The 21,493-nt window shown below is 35.3% G+C and overlaps 2 protein-coding genes across 7 annotated transcripts in view; both read left to right on the top strand.

Annotated features, from left to right (window-relative positions):
* Positions 1-15,337, top strand: part of LOC131157488 (cysteine-rich receptor-like protein kinase 34) — a 33,941-nt gene extending 18,604 nt beyond the window's left edge. For all 6 annotated transcript variants that reach the window (XM_058111688.1, XM_058111687.1, XM_058111686.1 and 3 more), the window contains 6 exons: positions 6,682-6,801; positions 6,923-7,059; positions 13,659-13,869; positions 14,237-14,474; positions 14,558-14,708; positions 14,798-15,337. In XM_058111688.1, coding sequence (XP_057967671.1) covers positions 6,682-6,801; positions 6,923-7,059; positions 13,659-13,869; positions 14,237-14,474; positions 14,558-14,708; positions 14,798-15,121 — 1,181 coding nt within the window. In that variant the 3' untranslated portion in view covers positions 15,122-15,337. The remainder of the gene's footprint in view (positions 1-6,681; positions 6,802-6,922; positions 7,060-13,658; positions 13,870-14,236; positions 14,475-14,557; positions 14,709-14,797) is intronic.
* Positions 15,338-19,901: 4,564 nt separating this feature from the next.
* On the top strand, positions 19,902-21,161 carry LOC131157489 (acidic endochitinase-like). The gene has a single exon (XM_058111690.1). The coding sequence runs from the start codon at positions 20,075-20,077 to the stop codon at positions 21,053-21,055; it is 981 nt and encodes a 326-aa protein (XP_057967673.1). The 5' UTR covers positions 19,902-20,074; the 3' UTR covers positions 21,056-21,161.
* The last annotated feature ends 332 nt before the right edge of the window (positions 21,162-21,493 follow it).

Raw genomic sequence — 21,493 nt, 5'->3', positions numbered from 1 at the left:
CTTTGGTAAGTCTCCATTGTCCATTACCAAATAAGTTACAATATCCATCATCATCAAGTCTTACAGCAGAGATCATATACAGACGAAAACTAGGAGCATGCATGACATTATTGAGTACCAATTCTGTTCCATTGCTGGTCTTTATGCAAACAGTTCTAGTGCCAACTATCAGTACCACAACATTGTTTCCCATCTTCAAAACTCCAAAGTCACCTGAAGTATATGAACTGAAGAAATCCTTCCTTGATGTCACATGAAAAGAGGCACCGCTGTCAACCACCCAATTAATTTCATTACAGGCAACGCTAATTACATTATCATCATAAGCAAGAACCAAATCATCTGCAACAGTAATGGCAACACGATCATTTTTATCCTGATCCTTCTTTTCTTACTTGTCACTGTTACTTTTATTTTCTCTCTTCCACTTGTAACAGTACTTCTTAATATGACCATTTTACCATAATAATGACACTCAAGATTTTTAAATCTTGAGTCTTGACCTTGATTTACTTATACTTTTACTTCTACCCCTTTCATTTTTGTATCGACTTCTCCCCCCATCTTCTGTAACAAGTACCTGGGTATTATCTGTACCCATTTCTTTCCTTCTGGTCTCTTCATTAAACAAGCTATTTTTAGCAAATGACAGGGTCAACACAATGTTTGGGCCAGAGTTGCTAAGAGATACTACAAGAGTCTCCTAACTATCTGGTAAAGAACTTAATAGCAACAAAACTTATAGTTCGTCATCTAAAATTATCTTCATGTTGGTTAACTGGTTTACCAAATTCTGGAAATTGCTCAAATGCTCAGTAACAGATTTTCCTTCTCTAAGCTTCAAATTTACAAGCTTTCTAATTGCAAAAGCTTTGTTGTGAGCAGTCTTTCTCTCATAAAGACTCTCCAACTTCTTCCAAAGTATTTGGGCATCTGTCTCTTGAGCAACATGATGAAAAACACTATTATCCATCCACTGTCTGATTGTGCCAATTGCTTTCCTATGCATTTTCTTCCAATCAGCTTTAGTTTGTTTTTCGGCTTATCGTTACCCAACTCAATCGGATCAAATAAATCCTTACAATAAAGAATATCCTCCATCTTTGGTTTCCAAATTGAATAATTTGAAGCTGTGAGCTTGCACATAGTACCTACGTTGTCTTTGTCTTCCATATTTTATATGAACCTATCTCTGATATCACTTGTTGGGAAAGTAACAAGACAACTAACACAGCGAATAAATCTTTCCCAAAAATTAAATCTGTGGCAAGCAAAAATAACCAACCAACAATAATAATAAATCACACACCACAATAGGAACACCACGATTTTAACGTGGAAAACCCCTCCAATGTGAAGGGTAAAAACCATGGGGCCTATGAGACCCAATTAACTTTCCACTATAATGGAGGCAAAAAATCATAGCAGTACAATTACAAAAAATGCTCACAAACTTAAAGCAAAAAGGATTCCCAAAAGAATCGCGATAAAATAAGAATGAGCGGAAAGAAGTCTCCCGAACGCAGTTGCTGTCAGTACTACAAAATCAAGTCCTCCAAAGCTCTGAAATAGATCTCCACCATCCAAATCGAAGGTCGACAAATCCCGAACGTGCTCTCCAAATTTCAGAAAAATCGGATCACAAAAGACCTTCCGATCGTCGAGTTGATGAAGACTGCATAATGCCTCACACACTGTTACAGGCACTATTTCACACATTGTGCAGCGCTCAAATTATTTTTCTCTCTGTCTGCTGTGGCGCCTCACACACACTGCCACTTTTAATTTTGCCCTAATGGGCTTCCTCCTTTTTTTTTTTGTTTCTTATGTGGGTTACCCAACAGACTTTTCTGAGATCACTATGGAGGGAGGGGGGGTTGGTGGAGTGGTTAGCCAAGGAGCAGTAACAAGACTCAATCCATCACAGGATCCTTAGTTGAAGAGCAATTACAAGATTTTATCCTTGCTTGATGAGAAGTGTTGGCTGAGGATTCAACATTAGGGCAGTAACAAAGTTCTATCCTTCTATAATCCTAAAGAGAGTGTCACTAGTCAAGAAGCAAATCAGAAGACACTATCCATTCCAAACAAATAATGCAAGTGAAAAAATAGTAACAAGATCTTATGATCCTATCCTTACTTGATCAGAACCACTAGCTGAGGTTTAGGTGACAAGGCACGGTAACAAGATTCTATTCTTCTTTCATTTTAGATGAGAGTCACTAGCCAAGAGTAATAATAATATTCTCTGTCCTGGATTTGGGATGGCAATAGCGCGCAGCAAGGACAGTTTCACCTATCCGTCCCCGTCCCATTTCCCAACAATTGCAGAGGTTGGGGACTAGTTTTGGAAGCATCCAATCAGGGAAGAAGAATATGAGCTCTTCATCTTTGTAGACTAGGGTTAGTGTTAGTGACAGGTTAACAGTAAGTGTGGGAGGCTGGGTGAAGTCTTTGTGTACTTAGTTAGGGAGGGATGCTGCTATGATGAGATACTGAAACAGCCATTAGCAAATGAAAATGTGGGATTGTAGGCGCAGGGGGGGGGGGGGGGGGAGTTGATTTAGAATCATGAAGGATGGGAGAACTTTAAGAGTAAAGGAGATTATGTGGGGGAAAAGGTTACTGAGAAGTGAAGGATGTGTGAGAATGTTAGCATAATAAGGTTTATATCCATAGGCAGGCCGAGAAGGCTGCTGTGAACATGGGAAGAGGTATTGACTCCAAGCAAGGGGATTCTGATGGGAGAATGGAAAAAATCTTAAGTAGAAATGCTGAAGGAAGTTTGTGTGGTCAGAAGGGGGATTTAGATGGGAGGATTGGTAAAGGAAAGGAGAAGAAAAAAGGTGGAGGGTGATAATTCTGACACTGTTTAGCTTAATCGTGATGGTGGTCTGCTCCTACACAAATTTGTGGAAAAATATGGCTATGGTTCTGATTCCTCTGATTTTCTTGGGGATTTATAGTATGTACCTCCATTGCCAACGGAAGGTCTGGAGTGTATCCCTATATTCTAGGATGATGGAATGGGCAAAAAACAGCTTTGTAGGGATGAAATTTTTTCTACTCTGGTGGAATAGATAAATGGGAAGGACCTAGAAGCTTAGCAACTGCTGGATAAGATATGTGCCTGTGGATGTCTAGGAGGCAATGTAGTTTGGCTGTATAACGGTAAAAGCAAGACGAGAAAATGCCAATGGAAATTAGCTAATCTGCACTTTGGTAAATTATGATGGGAAGGGGTTCAAAGGGGTTTTCTTAATTAGTTTCCATCTTTTGTATTTTTTGATAAGTCAAGGGAACTTTATTGAAGAGGCATCATGGGGATGCCAACCCAACAACAACAACAACAACAAAACCAAGCCTTAGTCCCACCAAGTGGGGTCGGCTATATGAATCCTTTTCCGCCAATTTATGCGATCATGGACCATTTCTTTTGATAGATTCAAGGATATTAAATCCTTACTCACTATCTCCTCCCAAGTTATTTTAGGTCTGCCCCTACCCCTTCTACTGCCCCCCACAGTAACTAAGTCACTCTTCCTCACAGGTACACTATGTGGCCTACGTTGCAAGTGTTCATGCCATTTGAGTCGTCCTTCTCTTATCTTATCTTCTATAGGAGTTATACCTAACTTACCATGAATATGTTCATTCATTAATTTATCTTTCAATGTTATACCACTCATCCATCTAAGCATTCTCATCTCGGCAACATTTACTTTTTGGATATTATGTTTCTTCGTCGCCAACATTCCAATCTATATAGCATAGCTGGTCTCATAGCTGTCCTATAAAACTTCCCTTTTAATTTTAAGGGTATTCTACGATCACATAGCACACTTGAAGCACTTCTCCATTTTACCCAACCTGCTTTAACTCTATACATTACATCATCTTCAATTTCTCCTTCAGCTTGCATAATAGATCCAAGGTATCGAAATCTACAAGTGCTATTTATTTCTTCATCATCAAGTTTAACTTTGTCTCCAATATTTATCCTATCACTACTAAAATTACATTTCATATATTATGTTTTATTTCTACTTATCCTAAAGCCTCTAGATTCCAAAGCTTCTCTCCAAAATTCAAACTCAGCCTCTAGTCCGTCCCTAGTTTCATCAATTAATACAATATCATCTACAAACAACATACACCATGGAACCTCCTTTTGAATACTCTTAGTCAATTGGTCCATCACTAAAGCAAAAAGATAAGGACTCAAAGCAGATCCTTAATGTACACCTATGGTAATTGAAAATTCTCTAGTTTCTCCATCTATAGTCCTTACTCTAGTCATTACTCCATCATACATATCCTTAATGACATCGGTATACCTACAACATACACCCTTTTTTTCTAAAACCCACCATAGAACTTCTCTAGGTATCCTATCATATGCTTTCTCAAGGTCAATAAATATCATATGCAACTCCCTCTTCTTTTACTTTTCCATTAATCTTCTTAAAAGATAAATAGCTTCTGTGGTAGATCTCCCAAGCATAAAATCAAATTGATTTTCTGAAATCTTTGTCTCTAGCCTTAGTCTTTGTTCACCTACCCTTTCCCATAGTTTCATCGTATGACTCATAAGTTTAATTCCACGATAGTTATTACAATTTTGAATATCTCCTTTATTTTTGTATATAGGTATTAAAGTGTTTTTCCTCCATTCATCTAGCATTTTCTTAGTTTTTACAATTGTATGAAATAAATTAGTTAACCATATAATTCCGTTATCACCCGAGCATTTCCAAACTTCAATTGGGATGTTATTTGGTCCTATAGCTTTCCCATTTTTCATCTTTTTTAATGCAAACTTAACTTCGTTAACTCTAATTTTTTGAATAAATCTTATATTTTTAGTCTTTTCCTCATTTGACAATTCTAAGTTTAAGCCTTCTATTTGGTTTTCGTTAAACAACTTACTAAAGTAATTTCGCCATTTTCTTTAATATCTTCATCCTTAACCAAGACAAATCCTCACTTTTTATACATTTTACATTTCCTAAGTCCTTGCTCTTCCTTTCTCTAGCTTTAACAAGTTTAAATATATCTCTTTTCTCTTCTTTTGTACCTAATATATCATACAAACTATTAAATGATCTATATTTAGCTTCACTAATGGCCCTTTTTGCATCTTTCATTGCCTCCTTATATTTTTCAAAGTTATCTCTATTTCTACATTTTTGTCACGTTTTATACCAAATTCTTTTTGTCTTTATGATTTTTTGTACATCTTTATCCCACCACCAACTCTCTTTGTTATTCGAGAATCTTCCCCTTGATTCACCTAAAATCTCTTTTGCTATCTTTTTAATAGAGCTAGCTATTCTAATCCAAAGAGTATTTGTATCTATCCCATCCTCTATGGTCCAATCCCCATCTTTGATCATTTTATCTTTAAATTTTTTTATATTTTTTCCTTTTAGGTTCTACCATCTAGTTCTCCTACATTGGTTTATTTTATCATTTTTCTTCCATTTTTTAATACATATATCTAACACTAAGATTCTATGTTATGTGATTAGGCTTTCACCTGGAATAACTTTACAATCCTTGCATGATAAACGATCTACCCTCCTAGTTAAAAAAAAAATCTATTTGACTTTTATTTTGTCCACTTTTAAAGGTTATTAAGTGTCCTTCTCTCTTCTTAAAGCGAGTATTCATTAAACTAAAATCATATGACATAGCAAAGTCTAAGATTAAGGGGATGCCAACCCATTGTACAGTAAATCAAGCACCCTGAAGGGTGCCTCACAAATCAAAGAATACATCATAATCATTAATCACAGTCCTTTCATTGTTTTATATTTTGATAGCCTAAATTTCAAATATGTTTTTTGTCATTTTGATATATTTTTTCAAAAAACTATTTGATAAAGGGCACCAAGGGAATGCCAGTCCCAAGTTTAAAAAGAAAGTATTGTATTCAAGGTAAGAGATTGAAAAAAAAAAAAAAAAAAAGGTCAGTGTGTTTGTCTTAGAGATGTTGTCCAGCAAACCAAGCAGAAAACATCTTGAACCGCCTATCCTTGAGAGTTAGAAGAGATTTCTCAACTCTTTCGGAAGCTCTTCTATTCCTCCCCCTGCACACATCAGCTTTAAAATGTCTCAACCATGAAATTTTCATTATCTTTCAAATTAAAAATAAAGAACACAGATTTGATGGAGTAGTAAGATGGCTTTGCTGTGACCTTAGTGTTGCGTCTTACTCACTCAGCTGATTGTTTTGTTTACATACCATAAGTAATGCACACAATTATCTTAAGCATAAGTGTAACCATGTTGTCATCAAGAGAGTCAACTGGTGTCACATTTTGAAACTTGTGTCAAATGATGTAAAGTCACTTTTCATATCTAAATAAAATTTTATGCAATCTTGGATTCCAAAAGTGATTTTGATGCATTTGAAGCTGTTCCAAACATGCTGAAAGCTTCCTTTCTGTTTCTTTAGGTTGTGAATTTTTGCCACTTTATCAAATAAAAAACAGCTAATGATTCTGCAAGCTCAATGCATACGTGTTTTTGTTGTTACTCAAACTTTAATATACTACCCTTACAATACAGAAAACTCTTTAATGACAACCAGAAATTTTCCATTATATTGTTAAAAGTCGAACTGAAATACAATTACATATTCCTGAAGATCTTTGTGATGTTTTAATTATGTCACAGCTCAAGAAGACAATAAAGATTGGAAAAAGAAGCTGCAGTGGTGGTTGATTATTTTGCTACCAATTGTTACTATTACCCTTATACTAGGCTTTGCCAAGTGTTATGTACAACGATTGAAAGGTAATTTCCAACTGTTAACAGTCCACCTTCTACAACAGTATTCATGAAATGTAGAGAGTTCAAATTTATAGCTATAACATGAAATGAAATCATTCTTACTCTTTTTTATTTTTAATAACAGGCATGATGAGCAGAAAAAAGTTTAATAACAATGATCCTAATCTGCAAGTTTTCTGTTGTACTGACATTAAAGCTGCTACAGATAACTTCTCAAGTGAAAATAAGCTAGGAGAGGGTGGATTTGGACCTGTCTACAAGGTAACATCTAGTAATCTATCCACATACAGAGTATCAAATTTTATTAAGTTTTTTATTTTTATATATATTTTTTTGCAAATAATATTAGTTAAGATATTCATTAAAGGATTTGTAGTTGTTATTTGAATAGGAATATTGTTTGTTGCTTTTAGCATTAATTGGCAGGGTTATCTTTGGTGTTATATCTGAAGTTAAGGGAGTTCTATTTTGGGTTTTGGGTCTCTCTCTGTTGGGGTTTTGGGCCAGTGCTGTTTTTGAAGTTATGTGAGATAATCCATGTATTAGTCATCATCATTATGGAATGAATATTGATATTTGGATGCTACTGCAGTGCAGTTGAGGACCTGAGGTGTATGCCTCAGTTTTTAGAAATCAATTTTATCACTAAATTACAGCTCAGTGGACCATGTTGGTTCACAGGCTTCATGTGGGGTGATAATGAATCATCCAGTTTTGGGTACATGAACTTACAGTTTAGTCCTGTGGATCACACAAGTGAACCAGTCTTGTGGCCTTACCAAGCCCGCTTTCCTTTCTATTGCAAAGACAAAGATATAATTTTAATTGTTCAGTAGAGTCGGACTCATTTGATTTGTTGGCAAGAAAATTGAAGTGGTTTTAATCCAAAGTCAATTCCTGTTAAGGTTTCATCAACATGCAACGCAATTGATGTGACCTTCTTTTCATAGCAAAAGAAATATATTGAGACAGAGAGAGAAAAAAAAAATTCCAACTTAAGGGAGGACAAGGAGTCCTAAAATGAAATTTTTTTTTTTAATATTAAAAGCAAAAAAATAAAAATAAAAATAGAAGTAAAAGAAAGGAGGAGTCTAACACAACCTTTTTTTTTTTTTTTTTTTTTTAAACCTCTTCCAATCATAATTTATTTAACACTTCAAATTATCTAAGATTCAACAACAGAACTTGAGCTTTATTTTCTTGTTCAAGTTTGATTGAGCAAGAGTTGCATAAATTCAAGTTTAATTTGAAAGTTCAACTCTCTTTGTTTTTCCTACAATGTGTGAGCTCTCAAGTCAAATATTTGCTCAAGCAAGTTCGAATTTGAAGAACTAATCAAACATAGCCCTACATTCAAACTCTAGCTCCAACTGATTTAGGTCAATTCCAAATATTTGATAAAAAAAAACTGAGCTAGCTCGCTTTCAAGGAAAACATTTTTTCATTCAGAATGTCAAAACTCAAAGACATTTGTTAAATAATTTAGCTTGGCATTTGTTGATTCAGATTGTGTTTGAATAACTAATTAAGCTTGACCTGCATTCAGGATTGAACTTGAATCAGTTAAGACAGATCTCAGATAGAGCCTAGTTGAATTTGAGCTCTAAAAAAGTTTGACTCAATTGTAGCCCCAACCTATATGTGATGTGGCAGTGAAGATAAAGATGGTGATTTCTGGCTTCGGGCAACTTGATAGGAAATAAGCTAGTGGACATTGTTACAAATTTTTTTCTCTCAATTTATATTTTTTGTGCAGTTTCTATTTCTTAGATTCTATTTTTAAGGATACTTGTTTGGAGGTTTGAGAGAGGGGGAGTTTCTAATCTCTGTTCAGCAGGGAATAGGGTTTATGGGCCCTTAGGGTTTTTTTATGTGTGAGTTGTATTCTTGTATCCCACAGGAAAAGTTTTAGTTTTGGATTATGGGTCCCTCTTTCAGGTGTTTGGCTTGGATACTGTTTTGTTAAGTTTTATGAGAAATTCACTCTACTATAATCTTCATCATTGAGAATTTTTTTCTGAAGGTCTTCGCCGATCAAAATACAAATTGTTGGGACCCTGTAAATTTTTTTTTTTTTTTCCATTTTTTCTTCTTTGCCTTCTCCTATATTTTTCAGTTGTCCTTTATGCTTCTGCATGCCAAAAGAAGAGCTTTGAGACATGCAAAAGATTCTGAGTTTTCATATTTGCAATAAGTGCATGGATGTTGGGCTTTATGAAGCCTAGTTTCATTTGGTCCGGATGATGATGACCCAACCCGAATTAATGCTGCGTGGCTTTTAATGAGAGATTATGTATGAAAAACCGTTAGCAAATAACAAGGTACATCTGATGAAGAAACTGTTTAATTTGAAGATGGTAGAGAATGCATCAGTAACACAACATTTGAATGAGTTTAACACTATCACAAATCAATTGTCGTCTGTAAAAATTGATTTTGATGATGAGATTCGTGCACTGATCGTTTTGGCTTCGTTGCCAAACAGTTGGGAGACAATGAAGATGGCAGTAAGCAACTCTACAGGAAAAGAAAAATTGAAGTACAATGATATATGAGATTTAATTCTTGCTGAGGAGATTCGCAGAAGAGATGCAGGTGAAACCTTAGGAGTAGAGGTAATGACCGAAATTCAGATCGAGGCAGATCAAAATCTAGAAATTATAATCGAAACAGAAGTAAATCTAGATCTGGCCAAAAAGGACAATGCTGGAATTATGGGAAAACGGGCCACTTTAGGAGGCAATGCAAAAGTATTAAGAAGAAGAATAAGGATGACTCTGCTAATGCTGTAACAGAAGAGGTACAGGATGCATTACTTCTAGTAGTAGACAGTCCACTTAATGATTGGCTTTTGTACTCAGGAGCTTTGTTTCATACCACTTCACACCATGAAATCATACATACCTATGTAGCAGATGATTTTGGTAAGGTGTATTTGGCTGATGGTACAGCCTTGAATGTCGTAGGTATGGGAAACGTCAGGATGTCGTTGCCTAATGGGTCTATTCGGTTACTAGAGAAGGTATGACATATTCTTGACCTGACAAGGAATTTGATTTCTGTCGGACAATTTGATGATGAAGGGCATGCAATGTTGTTTGCTAGTGGCACCTGGAAGGTTACAAAGGGAGTCGGAGTATTGGCTCGTGGAAAGAAGTCTGGTACTCTATACATGACCTCAAGTCCAAGAGATACAATTGCAGTTGTTGAACCAAGTACTGATATGAGCTTATGACACCGCAGGCTTGGTCACATGAGTAAGAAAAGGATGAAGATGTCGTTGTCAAAAGGGAAACTACCAGAATTGAAGTTCGTTGATTTTTGACTTGTGTGAAAGCTGCATCTTAGGAAAGTAGAAAAGGGTGAGTTTCTTGAAAACTGGCAGGACACCAAAGGCTAGAAAATTGGAGTTAGTGCACACTAATTTGTGGGGGTCTTCTCCGGTTGCATCCCTTGGAGGCTCAAGGTATTACATTACTTTCATTGATGACTCAACTAGAAAGGTAATGAGTTTATTTTATGAAAAATAAATCTGATGTATTTGAAACATTTAAGAAGTGAAAGGCTATAGCTGAGACAGAAACGGGTTTGAAAGTAAAATGTTTGAAGTCAGACAATGGAGGAGAGTAGATAGATGGAGGGTTCAGTGAGTATTGTGCTGCACATAGAATCAGGATGGAGAAGACTATTCCTGGGACACCACAGCAAAATGGTGTGATTGAGCGCATGAACTGAACTCTTAATGAACGTGCTAGGAGTAGAGGTTGCATGTTGGACTATCCAAAACTTTTTGGGCTGATGCTGTTAGTACTGCAGCTTAGTTGATAATTCGAGGACCTTCAGTTCCCATGCAGTTCAGACTTCTTGAAGAGGTTTGGAGCAACAAAGAGGTAAATTTTTCCCATTTAAAAGTTTTTGGTTGTGTTTCTTATGTTCATATAGATTCTGATGCGCGTAGTAAACTTAATGCAAAGTATAAAATATGTTTTTTTATTGGCTATGGTGATGAGAAATTTGGCTATCGGTTTTGGGATGAACAAAATAGGAAAATCATCAGAAACAGAGATGTGATATTTAATGAACAGGTTATGTACAAGGACAGGTCAACTGTAGTGCCAGATGTCACAGAGATAGATAAGAAGAAATATGAGTTTGTTAACTTAAATGAGTTGACTAAAAGTACTGTCCAGGAAAGGGGTGAAGAGGATAAGGAGAATGTAGAATCACATGTAGATCAGAGTACACCTGTAGTTGCGGTCTGTAGATCTTGCAGTACCATTAGACCTCCATAGCATTATTCACCCGCTCGAAATTATCTCCTGTTGACTGATGATGGTCAGCTAGTGTGTTATGATGAAGCCTTGCAAGGTAAAAATTCAAGCAAGTGAGAGTTAGCCATGAAGGATGAGATGGATTCCTTGTTGGGGAATCAAACATGGGAATTGACTGAATTGCCAGTAGGGAAGAAGACTTTGCACAACAAGTGGGTATATAGAATAAAGAATGAGCATGATGGTAGCAAGTGTTACAAGGCCAGATTAGTTGTGAGAGGATTCCAGCAGAAGGAGGGCATTGACTTCATAGAAATATTTTCTCCAGTTGTGAAGATGTCAACAATTAGATTGGTACTGAGAATGGTGGCTGCAGAAAACCTACATCTTGAGTAGTTAGATGTGAAGACGACATTCCTTCATGGTGACTTGGAGGAAGACATTTACATGATTCAGCCTGAAGGGTTCACTATCTAGGGACAAGATAATCTAGTCTGTAAACTGAGAAAGAGCTTATATGACCTAAAACAAGCTCCAAGATAGTGGTACAAGAAATTTTACAGCTTTCTGCATAGAATTGGATTCAATAGATGTGAAGCTGATCACTGTTGCTATGTTAAGTTCTTTGGCAATTCTTACATTATTCTACTGTTGTATGTAGATGACATGCTCATTGCAGCATTGAGGAGATTAACAATCTGTAGAAGCAATTGTCAAAATAGTTTGCAATGAAGGATTTGGGAGTTACAAAGCAAATCCTTAGTATGAGAATCATTAGAGACAAAGGCTAATGGTACATTGAAGCTTTCACAGTTAGAGTATGTGAAGAAAATTCTCAATAGGTTTAACATGAATGAAGCCAAACCAGTGAGCACACCCTTAGGTAGTCATTTCAAACTAAGCAAAGAACATTCACTGAAGATAGAAGAAGAAAGGGACCCTATAAGCAAGGTACCCTATGCCTCAACTATTGGCAGCCTGATGTGTGTCATGGTGTGTACAAGGCCAGACATTGCACATGCAGTGGGACTTGTGAGAAGATTCATGAGTAAGCCAGGAAAGCAGCATTGGGAGGTAGTCAAGTGGATTCTGAGATATTTGAGCGGTTCATCAGATACATGTCTTTGCTTCACGGGTGCAAGTTTGAAACTGTAGGGTTATGTAAACGGGTTCATCAGATACATGTCTTTGCTTCACGGGTGCAAGTTTGAAACTGTAGGGTTATGTAAACGCTGATTTTGTTGGTGATAATGATAGTAGAAAGAGTACTATGGGGTTTGTATTTACTCTGGGTACAATTATATCATTGGGCTTCAAATCTACAAAAGATTGTTACTTTGTCTACTATAGAAGTTGAGTATGTTGCAACAACTGAAGCTGGAAAGGAGATGATTTGGCTACATGGTTTCTTAGACGAATTGGGTAAGAAGCAAAAGATGGGCATTCTATTCAGTGACAGTCAAAGTGCAATTTTTCTTGCTAAAAATTCGGCTTTTCATTCAAAGTCAAAGCATATACAGAAAAAATACCACTTCATTCGTTATCTTGTTGAAGATAAGCTAGTAATACTTGGGAAGATTTGTGGATCTAGGAACCTAGCAGACATGTTGACTAAGGGTGTCACTATTGAAAAGCTAAAGTGTACAACTTCAGTTGGTCTTCTAGCTTGAGGACAGGAGGATGAGTTGCAGGGATAAGGGATTGTTCTTTTGGAGGATTGTGGTTGATGTTGGTGATTGAACTAGTCTCGAAGTGGGAGATTTGTTGGGCTTTGTGGAGCCTAGTTTCATTTGATCCGGATGATGATGACCCGACTTAAATTAATGTTGCGTGGCTTTTAATGAGAGATTTCTATCCTAAGGCTTAGTCTATGGAGCAAAGGCTTGGGCTGAAAAATTTTTTGGCCCCATTTTGTAGCCCATTCAGAACCCTGTGTGCAGCATATAAAATGATTGTTTTTTTGGTGATCAGGTTAGGCCGTCATTTTGAGAGTGAGAGAGAAAATCATTGTACGGCGCGCTTTGTATTTTTATTCCTTATAATAGTGAAATTCCTAAAACTTCGTGGACGTAGGCAAAATTGTCGAACCACGTAAATATTGTCTTGTGCGTGTGATTGTTTTTTTTTTGCGTGGATTGTTTCTCTATTTTTTGTTTCTCACAGGATCTGGGAATTTCGTGTTAATTCCCAACAACGGATTCATGTAGTTTCAAAAGCAACGAAATAGCTGAAAATAAAGAGATAAAAAAGATTTTGATACCAAGCTAGAGAACTACTATATGCATTGCATTAGAAGGTTTATACTAAAGCATCAATTCATTTTGCCTATTTATAGGCAATTTCTAATCATTCTTCAAGCAGTAATCCATTTTTTTATTAACATTTTGTGGCACACGTAATTTTGGTTTTATTAAATAACTTTTAGTTTCAAAACTCCTTTGTGTTTCACATTCTTTGGCAAAATTGCATTGTCACAATAAATGCTAACAAAAAATAAATAAAGTTATTCTTTCAGCTCACATAAATTTCTCACTCATCATGTGCTTGACTTAGCTTCATATGTACTAACCATGCATGTCCTTTCTTCAGGGCAAATTACGTTCTGGACAAGAAATAGCAGTAAAGAGGCTTTCAAAAACTTCTAAGCAAGGACAGAATGAGTTTGAAAACGAAGTTACTCTCATCGCAAAGCTACAGCATGTAAATTTAGTAAGACTTCTAGGATTTTGTAGCAAAGGGAAAGAAAAGATGCTGATTTATGAGTACATGCCAAACAAAAGCTTGGACTTCTACATCTTTGGTCAGCAATCTATATGCCTTTGTATACAACTGATAAAATTATTAAGTGAGGTTTTGCACTTTAAGGGCACTTAAAAAGGATGGTGGAATGGCAATCAACTGCCACCTTATGTTGATTCTTCCCCTTGTTTGACATGTTGGCCTATCTAAGCATGTCAATTCCTGGTTAGTTGAGGACCCAGCATAAGGCTAGTTTAACACTCCCTGAATCCCATTTTGGAAAATGAAGAGGGCGCCTTTTGCCCATTCCATGCTGCCATCCTTTAAGCCATAATAAAGTGAAGTTCATAAGATTAGGAGGATGCAACTTCTACGTGTTCCCCACATAAGAAATAGATTTTTATTCTTAAATTTTTATTTTGATGCAGATCCAATTGCACAGTCATTATTAAATTGGAACATGCGCGTTCACATCATTGAAGGGGTTATTCAAGGGCTTCTATACCTCCAAGAATACTCCAGATTAACAATACTTCACAGAGATTTGAAAGCGAGCAACATTTTACTCGACAACGAGATGAGGCCTAAGATATCAGATTTTGGTATGGCTAGGATTTTTGAGAAAGATGAACACGAAAAAAACTCAAGCCAGATAGTTGGGACATAGTGAGTGAACTTTCTCTTAAGAAGGTGTTGCACACTAGTTTTTCATGTAATGCACTCAGTAACTTTCTCATTGTTGTATGCAGTGGTTATGTTCCCCCAGAATGTGTGAAAAATGGTATTTATTCCGTGAAGTCCGATGTCTATAGCTTTGGAGTTTTGCTGTTGCAAATCATTAGTGGCAGGAGAAATGACTGTACCTATGGTACCGGTGAAAATCTAAACCTCACAGAACATGTAAGTTTCCTTATGAACCTTATAACACCATTGTAATATGATATTTTGCATTTGAGGAACAAGGGGATACTAATATTAGATTATTTTAGGCATATGAGTTGTGGAAAGCTGGTAAAGGTATGGAGTTCATGGATCCCTCACTGGATGATGCTTCATCAACATGTAAACTGATGAGGTGCATGCAGGTCGCTCTGCTGTGTCTTCAGGAAAAGCCAGAGAATAGACCATCAATGTTGGAAGTCTACTCAATGCTTAAAAATGAAGCTGCAGTTATTGCTATTCCTAGAAGGCCGGCTTTCTCAGTAAAAATAAACTCGATAAAAATAGATAAATATGGGGAAAATAGAGCTGGATTGCAGCAAGAAATAGTTTCAATCAATGATGCCACATTTTCTGAAGTGGTACCACGATGACATTGCTACTTTTGGTGAGACATAGTATATCGAGCCATATGGTAAAGCTCTTCTTGACATCTAAGCATGTTCCAATTGAATTGTAGATAACACGATACCACGATTAATTCTTTTTTTCTTTTTTGTTTAATTCCAATTGGTGTACTCTCTGTTTATCTGAAAAATTAGTATTAACATAATACTTTCTTCAATAAAGAAGTTTATGATCATATGTCATTGAATGACTCTGATTAATGCTCTCCCTTTTGTCATTAATTAGTTTGCTGATAAATGCAATGGAAGAATGGCTTGTTAGCTTAGGCTGAAACATAAAAGTTGGTGAGGCTGGTTGTTTCTAAACTTAATTCACATGCAATTTTTCTTGCTAGAAGCACTTTTTATGAAATGTGGCAGATTTCATCTTTGCTTGGACAGCATTTTGATGTTGGTAATTAAATCTTTTGTAAACTTAATTATTGTATATATTGTTCTTAAAATGAGGCAATGCCTTTCTCTTATAAAGTAGGGTTATTGACCCCTAACTTTGTCTAATTAACATCCAACTTGACAAAAAGTAAAAGTGATTTAATCCTAAATAAACTTTTATCACATTCGTAATGTTTGATCAATTTGATTCACTAGTCAAATGGGTTCACATGCAAATATTTTTCATGCTAATTAATACTAGATCATTTTTGACAAGAGCAACCTTCACAAATGGTATAAAAGGCGGTCTTTTTCTTTGGTACAATGTAAAATAATTAACATTCTAAAGGGGGAAAAACGATTCTTATGAGTAGAACTCATCGTACTTTTTGTCCCCCCCACCCCCCCCAAAATATAAATCATTCAATACTCTTGTCGCACTTTGAGAATGGTTGAATTATCCAGACGTGAAAAGGTTAACTATTTTCACAAAAGCACGTTGTGAAAAAAAAAGAAAATCTTATGATAAAATAACAAGACTTGATATTTGCCCAATCCATCACATTTATTGCGAAATTTTCTCATCATTGTTTCCTTCTAATAGGGAAAATGAGAACTTTGACCCTATGTTTAAAGAGCTCTTAGATTTGGAATTATATTGGATTTGAATAGAATATAATATAAAATTATATTGAAAATTGTCCAAATCTATCCAAATTCAGATCTAAGGTCTAAATCCATACTCCCAAACGCAACATGAAGAATTTACAGTAAGTAGGACTCTTGGTATACAACATGTTTGATTTGTGAAATGGAATTTGATAAGAAAGAAATGGGATGCAAATTTGAATTTGGGTAATGATGACATCAAGTGAAAATTTTGATCCTCCTTTCCATTCTTATATACCAAATGTGCAGATAGTTTCTCCTAATTTTCATTAAGATACTCTCATGCTGGAGGATAAGCCTTGAGAACAAATCAGCAAGTTTGCTTGTTCAGTGGACAACCATATTCCAGAAGGAAAGCACTACTTTCATCATTCAAATTTTCAAAGCACTGGGTACTCTGATGATTGAAAAAATAAATAATGATAAAGCATGGAATCCCTTAAATCTTTATGAAAGCACAAACTACCACTCTGGAATGAATAGCACCATCTCCAGAACAGTTTTATTTTTTATTTTTTATTTCCAGACATTATAAAAATGCCAAAATTTTATTTCTTGACATTTATGTAGAAAAATTAGAAAATGGGTTTTTGAAAAGGTGAAAAATAGGTTGACTTTTTGTAATTTTAAAAAACTAAAAAAAATAAAATTATTTTTCACAAGTGCAGAAAACTCTAATAAGTTTTCTCAGTCCAAACTTCTCCTCTCCCTATTCATCCTTCTCCTAACATCAATGTCCAAGTTCTTTAAAAAGTTAAAACCCCTCCTCGCCATTGAAATTTTGTCAAAAACCTTGTTGCCCACAACTAAACACACCCTTATTTTTCCTCAATCAACAAACCAATCAAAAGAAACAAGAAGTTGTTGCCCAAGAGAAAATAGAATGTTCTTAAGAACCTGTTTGGAACTTGAAAAACATTAAGAAAAGCAGATGGAAATATGACAGAATCGACTTTTTTTTGTGTTTGATATCGAAGAAAATTAGAAATGAGATAGAATATACAATGCACTAGCTAACAAAATTTAGTTGGAAGTTACCTCTTGGGATGAGTGCTGTCTTTTGCACATAACACACATATACATCCCAGAGCCTAATAGAAGAGAAACTTCTTTGTTTGGATTCTTCGTTCTTGTCTTCTTCTTGATCTGTGGCTGTGGACATAGCCAAAGTGCTGCAGCCAGGTTCCCCTCATCTCCACCTTGCATATGTAATTATCTGAAGAATTGAAAATAAAAATGAAAACTGTTTTTGACTGAAGAGAAGAGACCTTTATAAGCCATTCCAGAGGTGATAGCTCATGCCTTCATCTGTATATGGTAAAAGGGAATGCTCCTTTGTTGCGTTAAGAGGAAAAGCAGCAATGAGAGTTGAGAGAAACAGAAGGGAAAAGGGCTTTGTGTGTTTTTCTATTTTTTATTTCTACATTTCAAAATAACTACAAAAATAAAATAATTTGTTTTTCTATAGAAATTGCATTAGAAAATGAATTTTCTTTTTATTTATCTTCTTTTTTTTCTCTAAACAAAATTCTCAATCCAAACAAATCTTTTTCTCCTTTTTTTTTTTTTTTAATACAATCGCTACTTATTTTCTATTTTTTAGTTGGAGAGTTTAATGTATTAAGAGGCTTGTAGTTGTAAATACAAATCTAATTTAACTTGGGAGGATAAAGTTTAAGTCTGAGATTTGAATTAAGTATTTTTCAATATATGCGCATGGGTGTAGAAATAAGGTATCCCATGTAATCACTAAATGCTGAGTATATTTGTATGTATTGGATGTTTATATAAGATTTGTGTTAATTTGACTGTTAGGAGTAGACTCTTATAGTTGGAAAGATGAAAAGACATGGATTTGAATTTTAGCTGATGACTTCTAATCTCAAGTCCTATTACTTTATTGCCACCTTTGTGGAATTAGGGTTAGGTTATGGCAGACAAACAATACATGTGGGGTTTGTGTTTCATTTGGTAATTAAGCATCACATGTGATGGAAACTTCAATATTATCTTTTTTGACTTTACCTTGCTATTAATCAATGAGTGTGCCCAAGCAGTAGCCAAAAGTTGTACAAAAAAAAATTATGAAAATATTCACTCCATTTAAAACTCAAAAGGGCCGTTTGAATTAAGGGTTTCACTTGAAAAAAAGTATGAAAAAAGAAATTTGAGTCCACAACACCATTGCTATTAATTGATGAGTGGATGAGATTTATCCCAAGCAGTAGCCAAAAGTTGTACATAAAAAAAAAATCAACAACATAAACTCAGGATTAAGGATTTTACTTGAGAAAAAGTACGGGAAATGAAAATTGGGAGAAAACTCATTTTTCATTATATTTTTTTGGTTTTGTTTGAAACTTGAAAAATACTAAATAAAGGAAAGAAAATATTAAAAATTCATAATTTTATATTTGATTACCAAAAAAAATGAAAAAGAAAATAAAAAAATATACCAAAACTATGAATATTATTTTGATTTTATGTATCATTAATATTTGACTTTGTCATATGTTTAGTTATATTGAAATAAATATTTATTTTTAATAGTATTTAATATAGAAAAAAATATATAATGAAAAATGAGTTTCCTCCTCCTTTTCCTTTTCTTTCCTTTCGTCAAGTAAAATTTTTGATCCAAACACACCCTAAATTCTATTAAAAAAAGAAAGTTTATTTTTATATAATTAAAAATTAAGAAAATTAAATATTAATGAAGTGTAAAATCAAAATTTTGTTCATGAATTTAGTATATCTTTCATATTCTTTCTTTTTTTCATTGATAACCAAACATGAAAACGTTGATTCGTTAATATTTTTCTTTTCTTTTCCAAATATTTTTTGAGTTCCAAACGAGGACAAAAAAATTAGAAAAACAAAAGAAAATTATTAAGAAATTCACACCTTTCATGTTTAGTTATTAAAGAAAGTGAAAAAAAATGTAAAAAATATATCAAATCTATTAACTAAAATTTGAATTTACGTATCATTAATATTTAATTTTTCTTAATCTTTAGTCATATTAAAACAAACTTTCATTTTTTTATAATATTTACCAAAAAATAAAAATATATGGACAAATGAATTTCCACTTTATTTTACTTTTATTTCCTTTTCCCAAGCAAAATTCTTGATCCAAATAGACATTACAGGAGCTTGTGCGGGAAAAATGCAAAGAAAATATTAAATACATAGGAATGGATGCAAATCATGCGGGTACTGAATGTGGAGCCTATTTTTGTATTTGTCTAAGGTGAAATACTAATGAGGAATGATTCCTCTACCTATGATTTCAGTTATTTAGAACCCATAATACCATATTAATATATTGACCCCGTAGAGTAATACCAAATTTTATCATTAGAAAATATATTAGGGCGCATCTCTTAGTGGGATGGGTCCAAATGCCAACATGATATCGTATGACCCATCAGTTCTAAATTGTTCGATGAATGATTGTTCCTTATGAATTTTTTTCTGTTCAAGTGCGGAACACATCCTGGGATACTTGAGGTGATGCAAAATGTAGTATCAAAACATTCAAACATATACGCAGAGAGGAAAATGAGAGAGTTTTACGAACTTACCTTACCTTTGGAAGTATGGAATTGGGATATTAGATTTGAATAAAACAAAGTATAAAATTATATTGACTTTTTTCTAAATTTACATAAATCCAAAATCAAGTTTCAGAATCTATGCTCCCAAATACTACCTTAACAGTACACAGAGCTCTGGGCATTTTCTTCCTAATTTCCAGGAAGGTACTCTCACACACTGGAGGATAGTAAGCCTTGAGAACAAGTCAGCCAATGAACTTGTCAAGTGAACAACCATATTCAAAATTCAAAGCGGTGGGTCTCTTTGCTAACTTAAACCATGAAATCACAAAAGCAGAAACAACCACTCTGGAACGAACAAGCACCAATGGCTACGTTTCCTATCTCCAAACTTTTCCTGCTTTCCCTCTTCATCCTTCTTCCAGCTCAAATCTCTTCTGCAGATGATGTCGCCGTCTACTGGGGTCAAAATGGTAACGAGGGGAACCTGACTGCAACATGCGCCACTGGTGTATATTCCTATGTGAACATAGCCTTTCTGAACAGATTTGGCAATGGTCAAATCCCACAACTCAACCTTGCTGGCCATTGCAACCCAGCGGGTGGTGGTTGCAAAACCATTAGCAACAGCATAAGAGAGTGCCAAAGAAAGGGCATTAAGGTGATGCTGTCTATAGGAGGTGGCCTTGGAAACTACTCTCTAGCTTCAACAGCCGATGCGAAAAATGTTTCTGATTATTTATGGAATAACTTCTTGGGTGGACAGTCATCTTCGCGCCCCTTAGGCGACGCTGTTTTGGATGGTATTGACTTTGACATCGCACTTGGCTTTTGGAAACACTGGGATGATCTTGCAGGATACCTGAAGGCATATAACAGTTCAGGAAGAAAGGTCTACTTAACAGCAGCTCCACAATGTCCATTCCCTGATTTGCTTCTAGGGACTGCCCTCAACACAAGCCTTTTTGACTATGTTTGGATTCAGTTCTTTAACAATCCTTCTTGCCAGTATAGCACTGGCAACACCCAGAATCTTGAGAAAACTTGGAGGCAGTGGACTTCATCATTGATAAATTCAACGATCTTCTTAGGCTTACCAGCAGCACCCGAGGCAGCCCCAAGTGGAGGGTTTATTCCGGCCAATGTGCTAACTTCTCAGATCCTTCCAGTGATAAAGAACTCTACCAAGTATGGAGGCGTGATGCTGTGGTCTAAGTATTATGATGATAAGAGTGGATACAGTTCCTTCATTAAGAATGGTGTGGGATCTAGCCTTTCTTTGCTTGCAAAGTTTAAATAAGAAAGTGGGTGTTGTTATGCTTTTCTATGTTGTGCTTGATTTGAAGTAACAGAACACAAAATAGGTAATACATATTTTTCAGGATCAATGTGATACATTTTAGTTATGTTCGCAGCCACCAGTCAAGATCCAACAAAGGGTACACCTCGAAAAGAAGATAACAATTCAACAAAGAAGCAAAGCTTGTTGCTTATTATTTTGCTACCCATTGCAGCAGTTCTACTTCTGTTAGGCCCTGTGATGTGTTCTGTGTATAGGACAACCCTCAAAACAGAAGGTAACTTCCTAGTTCCTACCACCGAATAGAATTCACCATTACCATTTATATCTATGAAGTTAAATTGACACTTCAGTTTTCCAATACAGGGAGGAGGGTTACAGGCAGAATTTCAATGCTTCAATCAGAATATGATAAATCAGCCAGTGAAAAGCCTAATG

Source organism: Malania oleifera, chromosome 6 (assembly GCF_029873635.1).
Source record: "Malania oleifera isolate guangnan ecotype guangnan chromosome 6, ASM2987363v1, whole genome shotgun sequence".
NCBI lineage: Eukaryota > Viridiplantae > Streptophyta > Magnoliopsida > Santalales > Ximeniaceae > Malania > Malania oleifera.
The sequence above is the reverse complement of the archived record's forward strand: the minus strand, read 5'-3'. Positions and strand labels throughout refer to the sequence as shown.